The sequence below is a fragment of the Lissotriton helveticus genome, chromosome 12, assembly GCF_964261635.1.
Source record: "Lissotriton helveticus chromosome 12, aLisHel1.1, whole genome shotgun sequence".
NCBI lineage: Eukaryota > Metazoa > Chordata > Amphibia > Caudata > Salamandridae > Lissotriton > Lissotriton helveticus.
Window position 1 is genome coordinate 868,646,946 of NC_136073.1, and position 20,908 is coordinate 868,667,853.

A 20,908-nucleotide genomic window follows, 5' to 3' on the forward strand; every position below is an offset into this window, starting at 1 on the left:
CATTAGATCAGGGAGCAGAGAGGCAGTTTGCGTGTAGCTCTGGCCGTAAATTTGTCATGACGCGGTCCACAGCGCAGGTGCTCGCACCGAATTTTATAAATTAATTTCGGAGCCCTCCTGGCCGAGGGAGAGTGCAATGGACAGGGCGTTATGGAGTGAATCAGTGACTCACTAATCGTCACTGTTTGCAGCGGCCGCCAGGACTCACTGAGGGAGTGATATTATAATCATGGTGCCAGGCGGGGGCTCTTTTCAACCCCGTCCGCCTCGTGCTGTTGTTATTCCCACCCAGCCCCCCTGAGAATTTAATATTTTACTGCAACCGACGGAGAGGAGTCGTGACATAGGAGCCGTCAGGACAGTCCGTTAGTGGGGGCCTCGCCCGGAACTCGCAAGAGTGACAAGACAGTGCCCAGGCCTGGGCGAGTATCACTGGAGGCAGGCGGGGGCAAACTCTTAATTGCATGTCCCCCGCGGTGGTTGGCGGCCCGAGCCTGCCTGTAATTTATGGCGCGCCAAAAAGTTCAAGGGCAGAACTGGTTGAGTGTTATGGGAGACAAGCAACTAATCTGCTACCTCTGAAGTCGAGTATCGTCAGCATGCACTTGACATATACCTGCCTCACCTGAATGAGGTAAGAGTGACAATGTTTTCATAAATAGTAGATATTGTGACGTAGATACAAATTACTGAGTTGTGGTAACCTCAAACTTTGCGAGGGAGAAGTTGGTGCTTTTCCTGAATAGAGGTGGTCCCGAATGCAGTGACTGTTACCTAGAATAATTTAAAGCAAGATTTGTATTATTGTTTATTAGCTTGTTGCGTGAGCCAAATAAAAGATGCAAGCAGGTAAGTGCAGGATAAAGAATTCATTCACTTCGCAGGGTAGAGATCACAAAATAGCTCTTATGCTTTTGCAATCCTGAAGCACTGTAGCAATAAAAATCGTAACCTGCATTAGTGTCACTGAGCAATATAATTAGAAGAGTAATTGTTGTTAAATACATGCGCAATAAACTATTTTAAACAGTGCACGTTATATTTTATTGCCCAGGTAACAGCTGTAGCCCAGCATCAGTCCACAGTACTCACTGTCTCTCGAGTGCAGCTCTCTTGTATGCTCTCTCTGTCACTGATAGTCTGGCTGATAGCTCTTACCTGTGTATATGCTGCTACAGTGCATATATAAAGTTTCAGTCATGCTTATGAGTACTCTTCAACACGGTTACTAATGGGGAATGTCATTCAGGAATGGCCATTACACTTTCTATATTGCTACCATTACTCTTTCTGACTGTATTACTCCTTCCAGGCTTTTGTGTTTAGGATTATTGGGACATCATCCTGAGCTGGGAAACTGATAAATAAGTGCCCCTTCTCCAAAAATGTATGGTACGTTAATAAAACAACTATAACTGCACACCCCTTTTGTTGCCTGTGTCAAACATTAACCGTGTCTCTTTTGGTGTGTGTCATCGTCTGCCATATATTCGGATTTTCCCAAAAGGGGACATACTGTTTTACACACAACAGCACCCTGGCTGGCTGTAACCTATATGTTCCCCTCGTCTTCATTGCTGGATTTTACTCTCGAGAAAGTGTCACTCCTAGTCGTTGAAATGTCACTCATAATTACACTGAAATTATGAAAATGTCACACATAGCAATCTCAAACCTTGGCAGCTATGTGAAGTAACTGTAAAAAAAAGAAAATAGGACTTTATTTTAAAAAAGCCAACAAAAGTTGATTTAACTACTTTGTAGAATGATTTAGATGTCGTGGAACAGGTTTAAAAATGAGGTTATATAAACGACAATAAGAGGAAAGATGTGATGCATTTTCTCACGTGAGAAAATTATAACTGTTTACTGTAAAATGCCCTTTTCAAAATGGCCGCCAAACGTGGACCCAAAAGCAGATCCATTGTGATCTCATTCAACTAACAAACGCATCATAATGATAATCTTGACCGATCTCTCCTCAGTTATGAAAACAGCCGCCATTTTGAAGGAACCATGTTTCCTATTTATAGAATCCGGCAATTTCAATATGGAATATCCCATCACATTTTTTAGAAATTATTTAACATTTTGTTTCTGTTTGTTATTTGTTAATAAAAAGTGCAGCAATTTCCAATGTACTCAATCAGTTTCAATGTCTCATAAATACCCGCGCTGTTTTCAAAAGATATACCTTCAGGAATTTTCGGAAAGAAATCGGTCATATTTTGAAAATACGTTATTAAGTAAATGAAAAATACTTTATTCTTCTCCATTATTTTTAATAGAATACACCACCTTTCCAAGATGGCCGCCGCTCTCCCCAGCCCCCTGCCCGGCTCTGCCCTCCTCCTCCCCTCGGTGCTGTCACTGGTGCAAAGGTGCACAGTCTGAAGTGCTCAGTCCAGGCTGCGCCTCTGTCACCCCATCAGTGCTGGGGCCTGGGGGAGGCTCCTGTCTGGGGCTGGCGCAGAGTGCCTGCCATGGGGACAGAGTACCTGGTGGAGCTGCTGGAGTCCTACAGGGGTAGAGACAGGCTGGTGAGTTCAGACAGCCCCAGGCTGCCTGTAAGGAGTGTGTGTCTGTCAATCATGGAGTGTTTAGTACATGTCCTCCTTTCCCATATCACTTAGTTATTGTCATTGTACTTTGTGGCAGACCTGCTCTACTTTATCTTTTGGGGCTGTACAAGCAAATTTGGTGATTCGGGATACATTGTACTTTACTTAACTTTTTAACTGAAAAATTTGTTTCTTTAATTGTGTCTAAATCCTACAGTTGGGGAAATAAAAAAGTCACATGTTTATTTTACCGAGGCTGAAAATGCAAGTTTGAAGTACTAATTTTTGGTGCTCTTAATAGCAGTACAACCCCCCCCCCCCCCCATCGTTTTTCTTATTTTCAATGTTATGTTTTGTTTCTGAAAGGTTTAATGGTGGTTTTGTGTGCTCGAGGTTCACAATCTGTAGGAAATCTGGTGAGCTGAGTCCAGGGAAGATTAACATCAACTTTTCATTTCCACTGTGGAAGAAAGAAGGCACTTTAGTGTTTTCACCTTTGACCTACAAGGGGTACTTACGTCCACAGGTTTATTAACGCACTGAGGTTTCTTTTGTAATACATCTGAATGTGTAACCCCAGGGGTCCCGTGCTCAGGTTTACATAACGTATTTATTTTTTCACTTATTTCTTTAAGTATTTCAAATCGCATGATTCTAGATCCAAGCAACACAGACATCTGATGGAATGGGAAAAAGGCAATGCTAGAGGAGATTTGTGACTAGACATGTGGCATAGACTGTCAGGACCCATTATCAAATGGATCCCAGGCTTTGTGACCTATCTGATAACTTTGTGTTGGGTAACACAAAGTACAGACCCTGCCCACATATGCTTTCCCTTCAAGTTCTCTTCATGTACGTCTGGACAAAATTGTCCTCTCAGTTCCCTTACCCGATAAACCTAAAAACATACGGGAACAGGCTAATATTGAATATATAGCACTGCATAAAACATATTCATTTATACTTGAGGTGTGAGAACCTCTTACTGATGTACGGTTATTACATTTGCATTTATTAAGTGCTTTTTAAAGAAGGACATAGTGTTCAGAGAAGTGGTAATTCTTGCAACAGGAATCAGTAAGTAATCTGATTATCCACAGTCATGAAATATGTCCATCATATGTTGTAGTAGGGATATTGCTGTTGGGAGTCTCTGTAGTGTTAGAGAACCCTATGAGCAGTTGGTATATACACATTCGTACTAGCACTGTATCCCGCTATGCTTTGAGATACAGGGAAGTAAAGTGATTTTCCCCTTATCACATATTTATTGTCGAGTGTCAAAGCCGAGATTAGAACCAGGTATTAGTAGAACAATTCATCCATCACACAACATGTCCTCCCATGAGCATACCAACTTGATGCATCTGGTAATTTAATGTGGGTGCAGTATGGTAATACTCTGGTTAAAATAAGTGGGGGTTTTCAAGCCTTTTCGGAGAGACTCCTTCAATGCATAAATGGGTAGAGTTTTGTGGTGGCAACTTTCCACATTGAAGTAGGGCCTGGAGTAATTTAAATGATGCTGTAGTAATTGGAATAATCTTGGTGATTCTGCATTACTCTTTGACACGGAATTTCCAATAGTTACGCAACTATGCTCTCTCGCTTAGTCAAGAGAAATTTTAGGGGATAATAAGAACAGAAACAACAAATGTAGCGAGTGTGAGCAGCCGTGCTGCTGTTCATGTTGTTTGCATATAACCCTATTTTCTAAGCACAAAATGCTTCCTCCCATCCATTTTGGACACAAGGGTGCATTTTGTGTTAAGAAAATAGCACTGAGCGCCAGGAGTACGTGGGGGAAATTGGGCTGCTACTCATGTTCTGTTGCATTTAGCGCTATTTCTTAGCGCCAAATGCATCTCCTCGGCCATTTTGGATTCGAGGGGCATTTTTGCGCTAAGAAAAAAGAATTAAATGCGAAATTACTCTTCTCGCATAATTACTCTGAATGTCACATAATTTTCTGGTAATTACGCTGCAGCAAATTACGCAAGTTACGCCCTCCGCTACACATAACTGGAAGGTTTCTTGTAAAAGTATTTATTAAAAAGAAAGCACACAACTTTTAACCTAATGTGGACTTGATCTAGCAGTAGTGACATCTTTCTGATGCCATGGACTTGTATGGCAGCTTGGTTTTACGTTTGTTGGAGGCGTGATCAGCAGCATGGCCGAGAGATGTGTTGGGAACGGCAGAGTACTTCCAGCGCGAATTGTATTTGCGCATTTGTGTTTTTTCGTAATGTATTTGGACAGGTCTTTTAGTTGTCAAAATGGCATTGGGGGTCTTTTGTGGGAGTGACATGGTATGGCAATGGCTTAGGGGTCCCAACTCATAGTTTGTAATATGGCTTGTCTAAAATTAGAGCGGAGTTGAGGCACTCGCAGCCATATTGGCACAGAGACTGTCGGTGATGTCCGATTACTGATGTTCTCTCGGTAAGATGGCTATAGAGCTGCATATCGTCTGTATATTGTGTTTCAGTCGAAATGTTTTGGCTAGTATACAATAATGATGGCTTAAGTGAAGCATATTTCTAAGAATGCTTGTTATGGTCCAAGGGCAGTCAGAGATTGGTAATTATGGTAAGTTGTGCAGAACCTCACTCGTAGAGGAGTATACGTAGGAGGCAGAACCCTGTCCAGATCAGATAAGTTAAAGCACATTGGTTTTGTGGTCTTCTGGGGAGGGATGTTGTGTACCTGAGTGTTCCATGCTGCCCACGGATCAGCCAGTACGTGGATCGTCCGCTGGCGTCTGTCGCCAGTGCGGTGTATTCATACTTGGAATTATTGCCATCCATATCTCTGTGTTCCTGGAAGGAACTGTTCCTCAGTCCTACTTTGTAACTACATGTGCACTTCTGCAAGTGGAAAGCAGCCCTTTTTCGAAGTTGTGATGTGTCATTCAGTGTGTATTTCTGGGAATGCTAGACAGTAGCTGCTTTTGTCTTATTGGTTAGCTGTAAAAATTGGGCCTGTCCTGACATGAACCTCAAAAGTGTCCCTTCATTGGTGGCTTGCACTGTGGACCGAGGCCTCCCTTTGTACTCTGTCCTCTTGGGTCTCTGTAAATAAACACACCTTCCAGATCTGCACTCGCCGCACTGCTGAAATCAGGGCCGTATGATGCACTCCAGTCTAGTAACCTGTGAATAGCGATATAGAATTGTTTTTACAAATATACTTCAAAAAAGTATTCCTATACCTATATCCCCACTTTCCTAGGAATTACTTAAAGAGGCCTGGACTGCTAGGGAATGCTGTAATCTTGCCCCTAAGCAACAATCTGTGACATGATGACTTCTTAGATAGAAGCAATAAAGTTATCCGGGAAGCTGTTCCATCTTCACTTCTATTGTCCAAGCCCAGTGAAGCAAGCCCCTAGTCTGCTTTGGTATCCCAGTGCTGCTTGGTAAGTCTGGGGTCCTGGAGACAGAGGTGCAAAAAGCATGCAGTAGGTTCCTAAGGCCAAGAACCTTGACCCTCAGCTGGGTCTAGATATTTAGGTCCATCCCTGCAGTTTGCTGGTGTTTCCCTCCATCTGTGCCCACATGGCTGAGTTCCAAAAGTGGAGTTTTAAGATTTTACTTAATGTAAGTAGTGCTACTGTTGTTCCCAAGCGGCAAAATTAATGCTGAGAAAAATGTTAACAATGTTTGGAGACCCATTGAATAACCAGGCTGATCTGCCAGCACCTGTGTTGGAATTGGATACCTCCCTGGACTGAAGAAGAGCTAATCTTCAGTCTCATCAGAGACCTTCCAGGGCTAGTTCTAAGTATAGTCTAACTGCAATCTGGGCTCATCAACCTGTTTGGCTTCGACCCATGACCATCATCGCAAAAGAAGGAATGACCTGGAAAAGAGACCCGCCCAATCTGGCATCCTCCTCCTATTGGCAGTAAAAAGGAACTTCATCTGTCTTGGATTTTTTTTACTGTAAGGGGTTTCCTCTTATCTTTTCTCTCCTTCAAACTGTGGCTGTTGTGAAAATTTAGTCAGCCATCTTTTGCTCCACCTGTGATGAGCCTAAAGGTAACATCCCCTTTGGCATTGCCTTCCTTCTCATATCATGGCATTCACTTGTGTCCCGGCTTACATGAGCCAGAGGCCGCCTAAACGGCTCACAAGGGGACTTTAGTTGTAAGGAAAATTGTCTGTTTTGTTGAGAAAAGCTCTCAGTCTATAGAAGAATCCCACAATGAGAATCCATCAGCAGGATTACCTCAGCCATAAGTGTCGCGTGGCAGAGGTAATTCCGCAGGACAATTCCCCACCCGTAGAAAACGCTCCAACAGAGTATTTAGCATTACCACAAATCAGAGGATGCCTCATTTACATGAAAGTTTATTTTTTCTATTCAACTAACATTGGGCTTTTTGACTCCCGCGTTGACACTTATTCCGTTTGACTTTTTTTGCAATGCTTCAAATATATATTTTTTTTATTTCTACTTCTAACGCTTTTCGTGTTTTTCATAATACATATAACATTTTATACATTTTTAATAAACCTTGGTTTGAAACATCTTCTATTCTGTATTTTAAAACGTTTCTTCTATTTGTGTGTTTAGCTTATTCAACAAACATTTTTAGTCAATGTACACTTTCGGGAGATGCTACTTGTCTCTCTTGGGCAGGTTATTGTCAGAACTTTGTCACTACACTTACTAAAGCCCGTGGGTACCTTTTTATACACCATCTTGTGGATTTGATATAGTGGTACTCTTTTTAGGTTTTGCCTGGCGAAAAGATGCGCTCTGCGCATCTTTTTCGCGCAGGCGAAAACCTGATGAGAACTGTAGTGGGGTTTGGGTCGGCCCTCGTCATTTATTGGCTGGCTCCATAAATGGAGCCTAGCCATTGGACGAGGGGCCTGTCCGTCAATGCCGGACCAGATTCGGGGGCGTTCCCGCGATTCTTTGGCTTTTGCCGACGTCACGCGACGTCAGCCGAAAGCCGGGAACGCCCCCGAATCTGGTCCGGCATTGAGCCGGCACCCGCCTTTCTGACCTTCTCAGTTTCTTCCCTCAGGCTCGGACGGGAATAATTATCCCTCCCCTCCACTCCTCTTCACACCCACTCACTCCCCTCCTCCGAATTCCCCTGCCGCCCCCTCCTCCACGCAGCCGATTCTACCCCTTCCCGCCCCCTCCCGCCCCTGCCGATTCTACCCCTTCCCGCCCCCTCCCGCCCCCTGCTTCCACCCTGTATGAAAACGTACTCCCTGGTGGGTGGCGCGGCTGGGGGTGGCTCTGTCGGGGGTGCCCGCCTTCCACTCCTCCTACGGCTCCTCCCCACTCCTTCCCCGCCCCCGGAGCCCGGACACAGACACAGCGCGGCGGCCGCACTCCACCCGGACCCGCCTCCGGCTCCGGCGATTTGTGAAAAGGAAGGCTACGGCAGTGGAAGGGAAAGATGGGCGTGCTTGCGTTCTGTGGGGCTGATATGCCTGTGTTTGAGGGGAGCTGATGATGGCACCCGGGGCGGGGCTCTGCTGGCACGTCATCTATCCGACAGAAGGGTATTTCTAATGGGGGTGGGATAGCGTGCACATTGTCGCGAGAGGCGGGGTGGATGGTGCCCGTTCCGGCAGTGAGATGAGGATGCGCGCAGTCTCGGGGGAGGAAGTGCTTGTAGGTGGGAGGGTAGCATGTGTACCCTGGCAGTGTGAGGGGATTAGAGCGCACCTCCTAGGAAGACCGAGGCGCTGGAAGGGGCGTGCGCACGTTGTGCAAGGTTATGTGCTGAGGAAGGTGAGATTCGGGCACAGATGTCTACGTAGTGTTGTCAGGTTCAGGGTATGGAGGGGTGGAGGTGCTGCATCGTGCAAGGTGAAGGCGCGGGAGGGGCAAGCTCGCAGGTGGATGGAAGTGGAGTATTGTGAGGGACAGGGTAGGCTGAGGGCTCTGGTGTGCTTATGGCATGAAACATCGGACTTGTCTAGATCCCCAATTCGTTTGAGGTGGGGTCATGGAAGGGGGGGGCAGTGCAGGTTATGGGCTCTGACATGCTCATGACATGCACATGACATGCTTATGATATGCTCATGGTTTAGATCGTCGGGTGGAAATGACCTCATTGTGCAAGAGGGGGAGGTTGATCGTATTTACAAGGCAAGGAGGCGCCTGACGCTCAGAAAACACGTCACTCCCAAAGAATGGGTTGCGGGGCTCTCCCACACCCCCACTTTCCCTTTGTGGCCACTTAGCTCTCTCTGAAGCCCATCCTTGGCCTCACCTGCTAAGATCGCAAAGCTAAACGGCTTGGGGTATCTCTCCTTGTCTTGGGACAGTCGTTTCGGTCTTGGCGTGGCTCACAAAACCGGGGTATTTTCCCAGGTGCGAGTTAAAGCCCTCACGTGCAGCTTTGTTTTTTGTAGCTCTATGGAAAACGCTACACGTTACTATTCACAGTCTAAATCCTTTGGGCGTGGGAGGGTCAGAGCCTTCTTGACAATTTCGTAATGCATACATCAAATATCCAATTTCCAATGAACATCTATCTACACGTTGCCATGTCGCATCGTACACCGGTTCTTCTGGTCGGTAGACTTCACCCTCACAATAAGCGTAAAACTCCAGGCTGCTCATTAGGTTTTGCCTGGCTCTGTCGGGGGTGCCCGCCTTCCACTCCTCCTACGGCTCCTCCCCACTCCTTCCCCGCCCCCGGAGCCCGGACACAGACACAGCGCGGCGGCCGCACTCCACCCGGACCCGCCTCCGGCTCCGGCTCCGGCTCCGGCTCCTGGCCCCCTCACCCTACCGAAACGGCTCCAGCAGGTTTCCGGGGCACAACACCCCCGTCCAGCAGGTAAGAACGGCACCCCGGGAGGGAGGCGGGGAAGCGGCAGAGTGGCCTACTCGAGGCCCCGGCTGCGGCCTGTTCCGGCCTTTGTGCCCCTCCAGCCGGGGCCTCAGTTGGGGACGGGGTGCAGCAGGCAGGGGGCTGAGGAGGGGCAGAGAGAGGGGAGGTGGAGGAAGGCCGCCGTTTGTATACGAAGTGAATGGAGGATGGGGAAATCAAACCGTGGGTACGATGAGGGGCTGTCAGGGAAAATCATAATGTTGGGCACACCCACTGGTATTATGTTTGTAAACAGAAATAAAAATCAAAAATACTTGAAAGTTGTGATCACCTATTAACGTAAAGCTCGACAACATTCTCGGGTGTAAAGCTGACGTAAATCACACTGACCCCGCTCTTCAGAAGTCGTGCAGCTTGAGAGATTTGCACAGCGCAGGGGTAAGAACTTGTAAATGCCAAACTTCAGCCTTTTCACTGTGGGGCCAAGTAGACACCCTTGCTCGGAAAAATCGGACTGAGATGCGCATAAGCGTCGCACAGCCCTTAACGGAGTGCGACTGATGACTTGACTGGCACACCGGGAGCTAGACATGACGGCACACGCGCTTGTCCCCTTCTCGGTAAGGACGGCGTGCTTTGGAAGCGCGGCCCGCGTCGATCACTTTACACACGCACAAAATGGGGCTTCAGGGGGTTCCCGCCCAATGTCGCCCCCCTCGAGTGGATCAGCAGCGTGAAACCAACTGCTTGCTTAGCACTACAGCTTCAAAGTGAACATTTTCCTTTGATAGTTGGCGATGTTAAACATTTGCTCGGTGTCACGCTAGCAGATAAACACGTTTCATCTTTCAGCATCCATCCCGGTTATCACAAAGCTCAATTATTCGATTAACGTCAACACGTGAAGGCCGCGCTACACATGAAATATCGATATACTGGGTAGCAGAAGCGCTGCTTCTTGACTGCTGCACTTGAGGATCCAATGGCAAAGAAGATGTAACATGTTCGACTGACGTCAAAAGCCCTTACTAAATAGTCTGAAATACACACCATTTCTTTTTATTAATCACATATCCACTGGAATCAATTATAATAAGGTAGTGTAAGTCGTATGTATTGCACATAAGGCAATCATCATGAGCCCAGGCTCCTACAAGTAAAGCTCATATGTCTGTAGCAGGAGATCCCACAGTGATACAAACTGGTTTCACAATCACTAGGATCACATCAGAAAAAAAATATTTAGGTGGTATTTCTTTCTGTTAAAATTGCTGAACTCTGGGACGTGCTTTCTGCAAAAATCATTGAAACCCTGTAGTCTAGGGGGAGACCCCTACAGCTCTGCTGGGGCCTACCTGCTCTGCTGGCCGTGGGCTGCGTTGCTATCTTGCTCCTAGGCGGCCTTCTCAGACAAAGCGGGCACTGGCTATTTCCGACTGCCCTTCCTGGTGCCTGCTCTGCGCCTTGTTGCCTACCTACACAGTGGAGACTGTCCGGTCGCTGGATCCCTGGGAGCTGTGCTCAATGGCCCATGACCAGAAATGTACTGCCACTGGACTCTGGCCACGCAGAAAAGCCCCTCCCCACCATCCTTACTTGCCGCACCGCCTGGCCTTCTCCAGTCATTCCTGTGTGGGGGGGGGGGGGGCTCGCAGTGCGCGGGGGGGGCTCGCAGTGTGCGGGGGGGGGCTCGCAATGTGTGCGGGGGGGGCTCGCAGTGTGCGGGGGGGGCTCGCAGTGTGCGGGGGGGCTCGCAGTGTGTGGGGGGGCTCGCAGTGTGTGGGGGGGGCTCGCAGTGTGTCTGGGGGGGCTCTGTGTGGCTGTGTGTGTGGGGGGCTCTGTGGGTGTGTGTGTGGAGGGCTCTGTGTGGGTGTTTGTGTGTGGCATTTGCGAGAGATTAAGCTATTGGCATTGTAAATGACAATGCCATTTATTTATGTTAAAAAAACATAAATAAAAATAATGTCAAGAGCAATGCCAATAGCTCTAACTTTAACAAAGGCAAAACCATTGCATTGTAAATGCTTGTTGTGTACGTGCTACAAGGTCAGCAGAGGAAGGTCCCCAATCAGTCACACAGGTTTGTAGCTATCATAAAGATTGTAGCTGTTGTATGATTTTACATTTACCGTCCTAAATAATTCTTAATCTTGACATCCTTGGAAAATGGAGTCAGTGCAAAAGTTGAAAGTGGATTGTGATCACATGGCACCTTCCCTTGAGGAGCAGCAGAGAAGTCTAGTGGTGTACCCCAGGTCTCCATGCCGGTGTCCGCTTTGTCCAATCGGTGCCTTACGTCTCAGCCTAGCGGATGCCGCATTGTCCTTCCACCAATGTGCCGATTACTTGCAGTAAAGATATTAATGACATAAGCCTACCAGCTTGGAGAGGCTTTAGAACTAGATGCACAATAACTTCATGAGCATTAACTTTCTTAAAACAAAACTCTTTATATTCTCACCCTCAGACACACTTACATGTGAAGCCTCACTCATGAACTCCATAATTCTCATTGGATTCTCGCTTTTTTTTCTCTCTCTCTCTTTCTCTCTTTCTCTCTTTCTCTCTTTCTCTCTTTCTTTCTTTCTTTCTTTCTTTCTTTCTTTCTTATTAAGGGCCAGATGTATCAAAGGGTTTTACTATTCTGTGTCTATGGGGAAAATGTGTTCATACATATGGCCCTAAGTCTTTAAGCCCTTGCTTCAGTCCTCAAGTCCCTAAGTTGGTGGGAGAGGTGTGGCGCCGCGGCCAGGGCGACTGACGCTGGAATCTGGGGATCAGGGTTCGATCCCCGGCTCCGGCGTCAGGTTAGCCCAGCACCATGCGACTCTGGGCAATAGCTTGCTTAATCTTCCCGACGGCCCCCAGCGCCTAGAGACCCTAACGGGTGATTGTGCGCTATACAAATGTGGATTATTATTATTATTATTAAGTTGAGGCTGAAAGGGAGACCAGCAGGTCTTTCACGATATCATTTTGTTGGCTTTTTGCTCCTGTTGTTGATGGTAAGCTGTGAAGCTGTATGTAAAACACTAATAGTTTAGGGTGCAGATTTTCTCTATAAGACTGATAAATAAATGGGATCACATTCATTGTTGAAAATCGGAAACTATAAAAGCATTTTAACATTGCTTGAAAAAAGAAGGAAGGCGTATGTTTACACTGAGAAATGTATGTGAATGTGTTTTAGAGAAGTGACACAAAAGGTAAATACCATGGAAATTCGTCACTTATGGCTATCCACGCTACCTCCATGCTGGCCACCCCAGCTATATGCTTCTTTGCTCTTTCATGATCCCAGTACCCCATCAGCAGCTCGAGCTGTGCCTGTTGCTCACTTATGCCACCCAGCGGCTGCCCCTCTGTCCATCTGGAGGAGTCTCCTAGGGTACTTCGTCTCCTAAGAAGTGCTCATGCATGCCAGCACTTACTCGCTCTTCTAAACAACCAGGCACTGGCAGATTTCAGGTATGCCGACACCCACCAGGTCAATCACACACTGACTCCAGGCACTTCATACCAGGCCCTAAACATGTCCTAACCAGTCCATCAAACCTCCGCTACCTGGTGAAACCTGTTGTTTTCCCACAATACTTTGAGGTGTCTGCACTCCTCCACTGAAGGAACCAGTGGAAGCATGGTGCGCCGTGCAGACTCATGCGCCTAATTTTATAGCATTTTATACTTTTTATGTAACATTTATACCGGTGGTGTAATTCTAGAGTTGTCCAAGGACTGAAAATTAGATGTACAGACAGGAGGAGCATAAAACAAGTACTTAACCTATTCCCGCTCTTCAGTTCCATGTTCAGACTTTGCACCTAACTTATGTTGCATATTCCTACTCTTTGGTTGTCTGGTCTCTCTTCTTCAAAACTGTGTGAGTAAACCAGATAAGTCCTACAGGGACACATACATCTCCTCTTAAAGGTATAGGAAGGCGCTGCTGGTCAATGCAGATTCCTACGAGCCACCTCGAAGCCTCTAGTTCGAATCTGTACCTCTTAACAGCATTTCTTGTTATTTACAATACTCCAATATCATAAAACTGAGGCAGCGTGCCTATATTATAAATGTGCAAAGACGAAAACTATCAGGGAAGCAAGTAAGCATAGTATGTAGTATTAAGGGAGAGAACACGTCATAATCATATACAAGCTGGGAAGGTGGGTCAGTTGCATCCAGTGGTCAGTAGGCAGTGGTCGGTTCCTTATCAGTTCTGTGTGAAGCGCTCCTTGCTGGATTGGAGTTTTTGCTTCTTTCTGATCTGTGGCAGTGATGGTCTGGGCCTAATGCATGGCTTGACAGTGCATCCTATCCTGGGTGCCTTGCTCAAAGTCTACTGAGGCTTTAGTTTCAGTTTTGCTTAGCTTAGAGTTTTGTGGACCATGGATTAGTGTGTTGCATTGACCTTCTGATGACCTGAGACTTTGATGCAAGGATGTTGGTTAGACTTTCCATGTATTGGATGTAGGAGTTCGTACATGGGATCTGGAGTTGCAGGGGGAGGCAGTCGGCAGGTCCATCAATGGTTGTACTTTTGTCCTTTGAGTACCACGGCAACATGCAGAAGAATTGTCATTGGAACCACTTGAGCATCCAGGAGTATCATGGTGCCACCATCTACCTCGGAATCGACCAGTGTTCAACCAATGGTTCTTTATTAAGGTGATCTTTTAGTCTTTGCTGGTAGGGTGCTAATGTTGGATAGTCTGAATTTGCTGTTGATGGTGGTTCGTAGAAATGTTGCATTTGTAGCAGCTAATGGTGAAGCGGTCTGACGGCCAGAGCTGCCGACATTGGTGCTGGAAAACAAGGTTCGAGCCTCGGGGTCACGTCCACATCCTGTAATTCTGGGCAAATCACTTAATCTCCCCGTGCCTGAATGCGTCCTTGTGTAACGTAACCGGTGCTCATGTAAATCACTCCAATACCTTCTGGTCGAGTTTGCGCTATATAAATCTTCAAACAAAAATGGTGTGAATGCACTCACGTTCATTTCGTAACGACGATCCTGAGTCTGTTTTTTTGTTTTGTTATTGTTCGTGATGAACATTCATTCAGACTGTGTGGTTTGCACTCAACATACAAACTTGGATACGTGTCGGCTTGCGACTCTCAGTGGCCTTTTGAGAGGAGACTTTCAGATAGAGTTGTGTATCATCTCCATGTGCCTGAACTTGACTCCTTCAATGTCCACAGCGACTCCCAAGATGCTCCATGTTTAGACTGAAGTTCAAGATGGAGGCCATGGGTGCTTGGGGTACTCCAACGTTAACTTATAGCCCTGTGGAGATCGAGGTTTCTGTACAGGCCTCTTAACATCTACTCACCCATTCGCTATGGTGAACCAGATGTTATCGTGGCGAGCTCTGTTTATGTCCTGGCTGATGGGAGAGCTTGAGCTGACAAAGAATGGGTGTTCTGTTCATTCAGAATGTGAATGAGCAATAAAGATACCTTTAAATCTTGTTTTTATCTTGTCACATTTGCTGTACCTTCAAAGGCAGAGGTCAAATGTCACCTTATGTCTTCTTACAAACTGCTGTTTATTTTTCCCTGGAGATTGGTGTTTGCTTTTCTTTTTCGACAGCAGAAGATTTGTAAAGTGAACTGTCTGACAATCGTGCTGGGGTACAGGGAGTATGTTTTCCCTATCACACCACATTTAAGCAGCTTGTAAAAGAACAGTACAAATATTTCAAAGATTTACCAGAAGTTAGGAAAGCAGATTTGTTTTGTAATTCTGAATTGTGATGGAAGCGAAGATTTAAATAAAATCAAACCAATCAGAACACTTTACAAATGATAGATATTTGATGAAATCCAGATTCAACGCATTATCTTTAGTACCTTATATAATTTTATCAGTAAAACTGTATGTCAGTGGGAAAGTTTGTGGCCATTTCAATGGAAAAGTTTAGTTTATCAAAGAAAAGAGTTTGTAATACAGCAGACATGCTGAACTCACATATTTGAAGGTGCTCTCATACGTGATATTGAAGAAAACTAAGTCTCTGTGAAATAATATATTTTCCTAGGATCACACAATTTCACACCAGCTTATGAATAAAGTGCATTACATTTGAGTCTTGTAGAAAATGTAGTCACTAGACCTTCAGGTCTGGTAACATTTTCATAGTTTTTCGAAGCTGTAGGTTTTTGGATGGTACCATTACACTCTCAAAGCTCTTCGATGCTAGCATGTGACCAGAATGATTCCTGTTGGAAGCACGGATTGTTAATCTGCTCTCCTGTGCTTTGTGCCCCTAGATCAGGACACTTTGTTATGGCTGTCAGCTGGTTGGAGGTGTCCTGGTGCAGACAACTGACAGGAGGCTGGAGTTTGGCACCGGTCTCCTGGCCGTGTCCTCGCAGCTGAGTCACTGCCGCGTCGTACTCCGTCTCTTCGATGACCTGTCGATGTTCGCTTATTCCAAACAGTATGGCCTGGGAAAAATGGTAAGAAGTCACATTGACCTATTAAAATCACTCTGTTATTCGATTGTTTTTAATTCTATCGGTTTATTGAAGTACTTTAAGGTGTCTCTCTTAGATTTTGTTTATCCCCGTCTGTTTCTAGTCACTCAAAATAGCCCGTCCAATACACGACCACTGGATTGTGGAAAAGCAGTAATGCACGCCACTCACCCAACAACAGCTACTTACCCTAAAATAATTGGATTATTGCCCTACTTGGGAGTGGGTTTGTCTGGTTTTTGCCTGCAGCCGTCCATTTCTGGGATTTCATCCACCTGCCACGGTGCTCCAGGACACTTTTTGCTCCATCGGCACCATCTGTGCTACTTATGTTGGCCCAGAGTCCTTTGCATACATCACTGCTTCCCTTTTTACCTAGAATGGAAATTCCAATCTGCAGGCGAGGGGCAGTGCTACCAGAGCAAACCAAGAGGGTCTCGGCATGACCCCCGTAAACACGAACTCTGGTTCCTGCCCATTATCCCCACAGCAGCATCCAACACATCAGTTGAACATTCGCCTCCCTCACCCCTCGAAACAGCGTCTTTCCACCCATCTGACATCCGCCTCCCTCCCCCCTCGAAACAGCGCCTCTCCACCCATCTGACATTCTCCTCCCTTACCCCTTGAAACAGCGTCTGCGCCTCTCCACCCATCTGACATTCGCCTTCCTCCCCCATTGAATCAGCGTCTGCGCCTCTCCACCCATCTGACATTCGCCTTTCTCACCCCTTGAAACAGCGTCTGCGCCTCTCCACCCATCTGACATTTGCCTCCCTCATCCCTTGACACTGCACCTCTCCACCCATCAGAAAACCTCTTGAACTTCACAGCTGCTTTCCTCTTCAGTGGCCTTTCTGATGTTCCATCAGATAAGTTCAATATCCTCCCAAGAAATAAGTATATGTGAATGAGGCGTTTTCTCTCTAAGTAAAGAACTAACCCCCAAATTCATCATTGTCCCGTTTTGCGAGTCCTTAATAGCGATTATTAAGGAATTGCTAATAAAGACTCGCAAAACGGGATTTCATGTAGAAATCCCCAAAGAAATTGCGATTCCTACAGCTTCCTTATTTGCGATTAGCAAATTGCTAATCGCAAATAAGGAATAACTCCCCATTCATTCCTATGGGCCTAAAGGGCCATAGGAATGAATGGGGAGTCATTCCTTATTTGCGATTAGCAATTTGCTAATCGCAAATAAGGATACGATTTCAAGGGTGCCAGGGGTGTCCAAAGGACACCCTGTAGCACCCCTGAAATGTAAATGAAGCCTGATGTTGCGCACACACATGTCCAAAGGACATGTGTGTGTAACATCCAACTTAGAAAAATGCACTAAAGTGCATTTTTCTAAGTTTTCGCTATTTACCACGTAGTCAGACTTCGCGGTAAATAGCGGCCAGAAATTGCGAATTCGCAATTTTTAAAAGGTTCATGAATTGCATTTAAGGAATCTCTAATTGAGATTCCTTAAATGCGATTCTTCGCAATTTTGGGCTTTCTCTAACAGCGATTTTTGCATTTGGGATGATGAATCCCAAATGCAAAAATAGCGCTCGCAAAGGGCCGGATTCTCAGAATCTGGCCCTTTACGAGACGATTTTACACTGATGAATCTGGCTGTAAGTAGCCCCTTCCATGAGCATGGTGTCTGCCTCTTTGTATATTGCTTTTTAGTCGCACCCTCCACATTTACATGCTCGGTAGGTGCAGGCAAGACAAACCGAGCTATGCTTCCTTGTCCATTTACTTTCAGGAGACACACCCCCGCCTTTGTTGGCTGTTTGTAAGTGGCCTCCTTGCCCCTTTAAGATCTGAATATTTAGCAGACCACCCTTGAAATTGATAAGCTGAAGGAAGTTTAAACAATAGGGACAAACTTGGCATTAGTCGAGTATTAAAGAAGTAACCCGTGGGGTCGGTCACGACCCTGATCTCCGATACTCCCAGGCACTGTGGCCCCCTGGTCTCAGCCCACCGACCCACGTTGGGTCTGACCATATCCTTATCAACCTCCGCATCCACAAAGTATTTTGCATCACACACCACCCAACAGCTCAAAAGGGGAAACGGCCACTACAACGAGGCCGTTTCAACTAAAACCATAACCACGCATGCATTACAACGCATGCGTGGTTACAACGACAGCCTTTACCACGCATACTTTTACTACGAAGTACATAGTAAAGGCATGTGTGGTAAAGGGTACAAATAAAAAAAGGGGGGGGTTGGGGGGGCTAGCCCCCCCAAAAAAAAAAAACACTAACCTTTAAAGAAGATGTGCAGGAAATCGGCGGCGCAGGGGAAGGAAACGGCCGTTTTTTTTTTTTTTTACTTATGACGTCACCACGGAAAAAACGTGGAGAAGGAATAGCGTGAAAATAGTGTTCCGTTGTAACGCATGCGTGGTAAAGGCATGCGTTACAACGGAGTTCGTTGTAATATCATACAACCCTCAAAAGACTGCCTCCACTTGGGACAGGAGTCTGAAAGACTTGTGTAGCAAGGTTCTCTTCCGGGCATATCCAGCCATTGAGCTGGTGGCTGTCTGAAACCACGTGACACCAAATCAACCAAAAATTTCAACAACAAATGGTAAAGTGAAAACCTGCTTGCAATAAAGCATTGTGGTATTGGTTTGGAAAGAGAGCTGAAAAAGTGGACAACCGCCAGATAAGGCAGGAGTCGTAAGCCACTGCCATAGCTATAGGCAAACAAACCGTGTTCCACACAAGCATCTTCAGTGGTCAAAACATCTCGAGTGAGCGCTTCTGTATTTAGTTTGAATGTGTAGATCATCCATGGATTTCTGTCTTTCCAAATTGATCTTTAACCCCTTCCATGCTGCCGTCGGCAGCATGGAAGGGGTTACCTCGCTGGTGCTGCCGTCGGCCAATGGCCGACGCGGGCCCGCCCGTTTTGCGAAGTGCCGCACTGTCGCAAAACGGGCGGCACAGCCGAGGGGTTAATGAAAGAATTGATAAACGTTGGGAGCGCATCGGGGCTTTGTCCTAACCCCCTTCCTTCCACTCTTAAGTTGCCTTAACATAACCTCTGTATTTGTAAAATGCACGTTCACCCGTAGGCACCTTGGCGCTGAATAAAAGATCTTTCTTGTTACCCAACTCAATGGTACTCATTGTATCGACTTGAGATGCATGGAAGGCTGAGTGGACCCGCCGGGATTTGAACCTGTGACCATGAGGTTGAGCACAGGCCCCTGCAGTGGGCGCATTAATCCACTGAGCCACCAGACCCAGCCATAGGAATCTAATTTTCCTGATTAAATCCAAGGAATTGCTCCTATCTAGTGAGCAAGGTCCATCTTGTGTCCAGACGCATATTCTGCTCAATCAAAGGCTTTCAAGGGGTTGGTCTCAGCCAGACTGCCGCTGGTTTCGATGTCGAGGGAAGGGTGCGGATACCTCCCAGTCCCCCCGGCTTGTAGTACACCTGACGAAGGTGGACGGGTATCCGAAATCCAAACGTTTTCCATGCCACTCCACAAAGCTACGAACATTACAAAAAGTGAATTTCCTAATAAGTAACCAGTCGACCCACAAGTATAGAGTTGATGTCACCAACGCTGTAAACAATACGGTTTGTATCTGAAACACACACTTCACAGTAAAAGGCTCTGTTGTGCGTTTGGCTCCCAATGTCTTCCAAGTGTGATCTGTGAGTTGCTGTTGGTTCTTCTGCCCGGACTGTGAAGTCTCAGACGTAACTTTAGATGTCTCAATTTCCCACTTTTTCTCCCACGACAGGAGCGGGATTCCGTGGTGCGGTGGCTGTCTGTCCTCTCCAATATGGTGGATCAGCTGTACTACCCGTGCGAGCACATGGCCTGGGCCGCAGACGCCAACGTCATCCGCACAAAGTCTGACAACTGGTGGACGTTCAGCACGGGGCTCTGGGGTCTCTCCCTGCTCCTGGGGGTTCTGAGGTGAGCCTTGATGAGTCGGTTCCATGATTGGGTGGGGTATTTGTGTTGGGTATTTGTGTGGGGACGGTGGTACCCGAGGCTCTGGAGGGGTGAGTTTTTGGAAAGCCACAATGTCCAGTCCAGCAAGAGGAAAGACGATGGATGAGGTAGTTGTACAACGAGAGCAAGGTGGCCCAGAGCAGGTAAACATGTGTTCCTACTCTTACACACCCCAGGCAACGCATACCATTACAACGCATACCATTACAACGTATGCTATTACAACGCATTATAAGGTAAGTAATGGAGATTTTTTAGTTTTAGGCTGGGAATGGGTTTTGGGGTAGATGGGAATAGTACATTTTACCCCTACGCTATCCAACCCTTACCCTACTGTTGCACTCACTGGAGTGGGAATAGTAATTTACCCCTACACTATCCAACACTTACCCTACTGTTGCCGTAAACGGATTATACGTTGTAAAGGTATGCGTTGTAATGGTAGTTTTTAGAAATGCGTTGTAAAGGAATGTGTTGTAATTGTTTGCTTTGTAACGTCATATATTCATGTCAAATGGGCAAGAACAGAGGTACCTTTCTTTTGGGAGAAAGAGGTAACCAGTGTCTGTCTGTGTGTCTGTCTGCCTCTAAGTTGGCCCCCAGAACTATAAGGCCCAGAGCTTCCTTCCTTGGTAGAAACGTAAGGGACTCCCTGATAGCTCAGAGCAGCGCTTAGTGAGAACTGAGGTGGCTTGTCTTAGTGCAAGTCACCAGTAATAGGGGGGCAGGAACAGAACAGGCAGTGATTGAGGCTTGTCGGGAGAGTTGTGGTGGCAGATAGATGGCAGACTCAGGGCGGGCCAGGATTGAGGCTTGTCTGTAGAGTTGTGGTGGCAGATAAATGGCAGACTCGTGGCAGGCTTGGATTGAGGCCCATTAGGAGAGGATTGGAACACAAAATAAGGCAGGGAGCTGAGATAACAACCAAGGTGCATTCATGAAGGTGCATGAAACCTGCTGCGAGAGCAGTGGAACCTCTGGTACATTTGTAGAGATGAAGGCCAGACCACGACAGATAAAGTGTGAGGTGTAGGGCACACCGTGATGCAGGGACGGTGAAGA

General features: G+C 46.5%; 1 protein-coding gene across 1 annotated transcript in view; it reads left to right on the forward strand.

Annotated features, from left to right (window-relative positions):
• The first annotated feature begins 2,369 nt into the window (after nucleotides 1-2,369).
• The window catches only part of PEX11G (peroxisomal biogenesis factor 11 gamma), a 32,873-nt gene continuing 14,334 nt past the window's right edge, over nucleotides 2,370-20,908 (forward strand). The window contains exons 1-3 of the mRNA XM_078670683.1: nucleotides 2,370-2,540; nucleotides 15,652-15,840; nucleotides 19,629-19,807. Of these exons, the coding sequence (XP_078526809.1) occupies nucleotides 2,484-2,540; nucleotides 15,652-15,840; nucleotides 19,629-19,807 (425 nt within the window). The 5' untranslated portion in view covers nucleotides 2,370-2,483. The remainder of the gene's footprint in view (nucleotides 2,541-15,651; nucleotides 15,841-19,628; nucleotides 19,808-20,908) is intronic.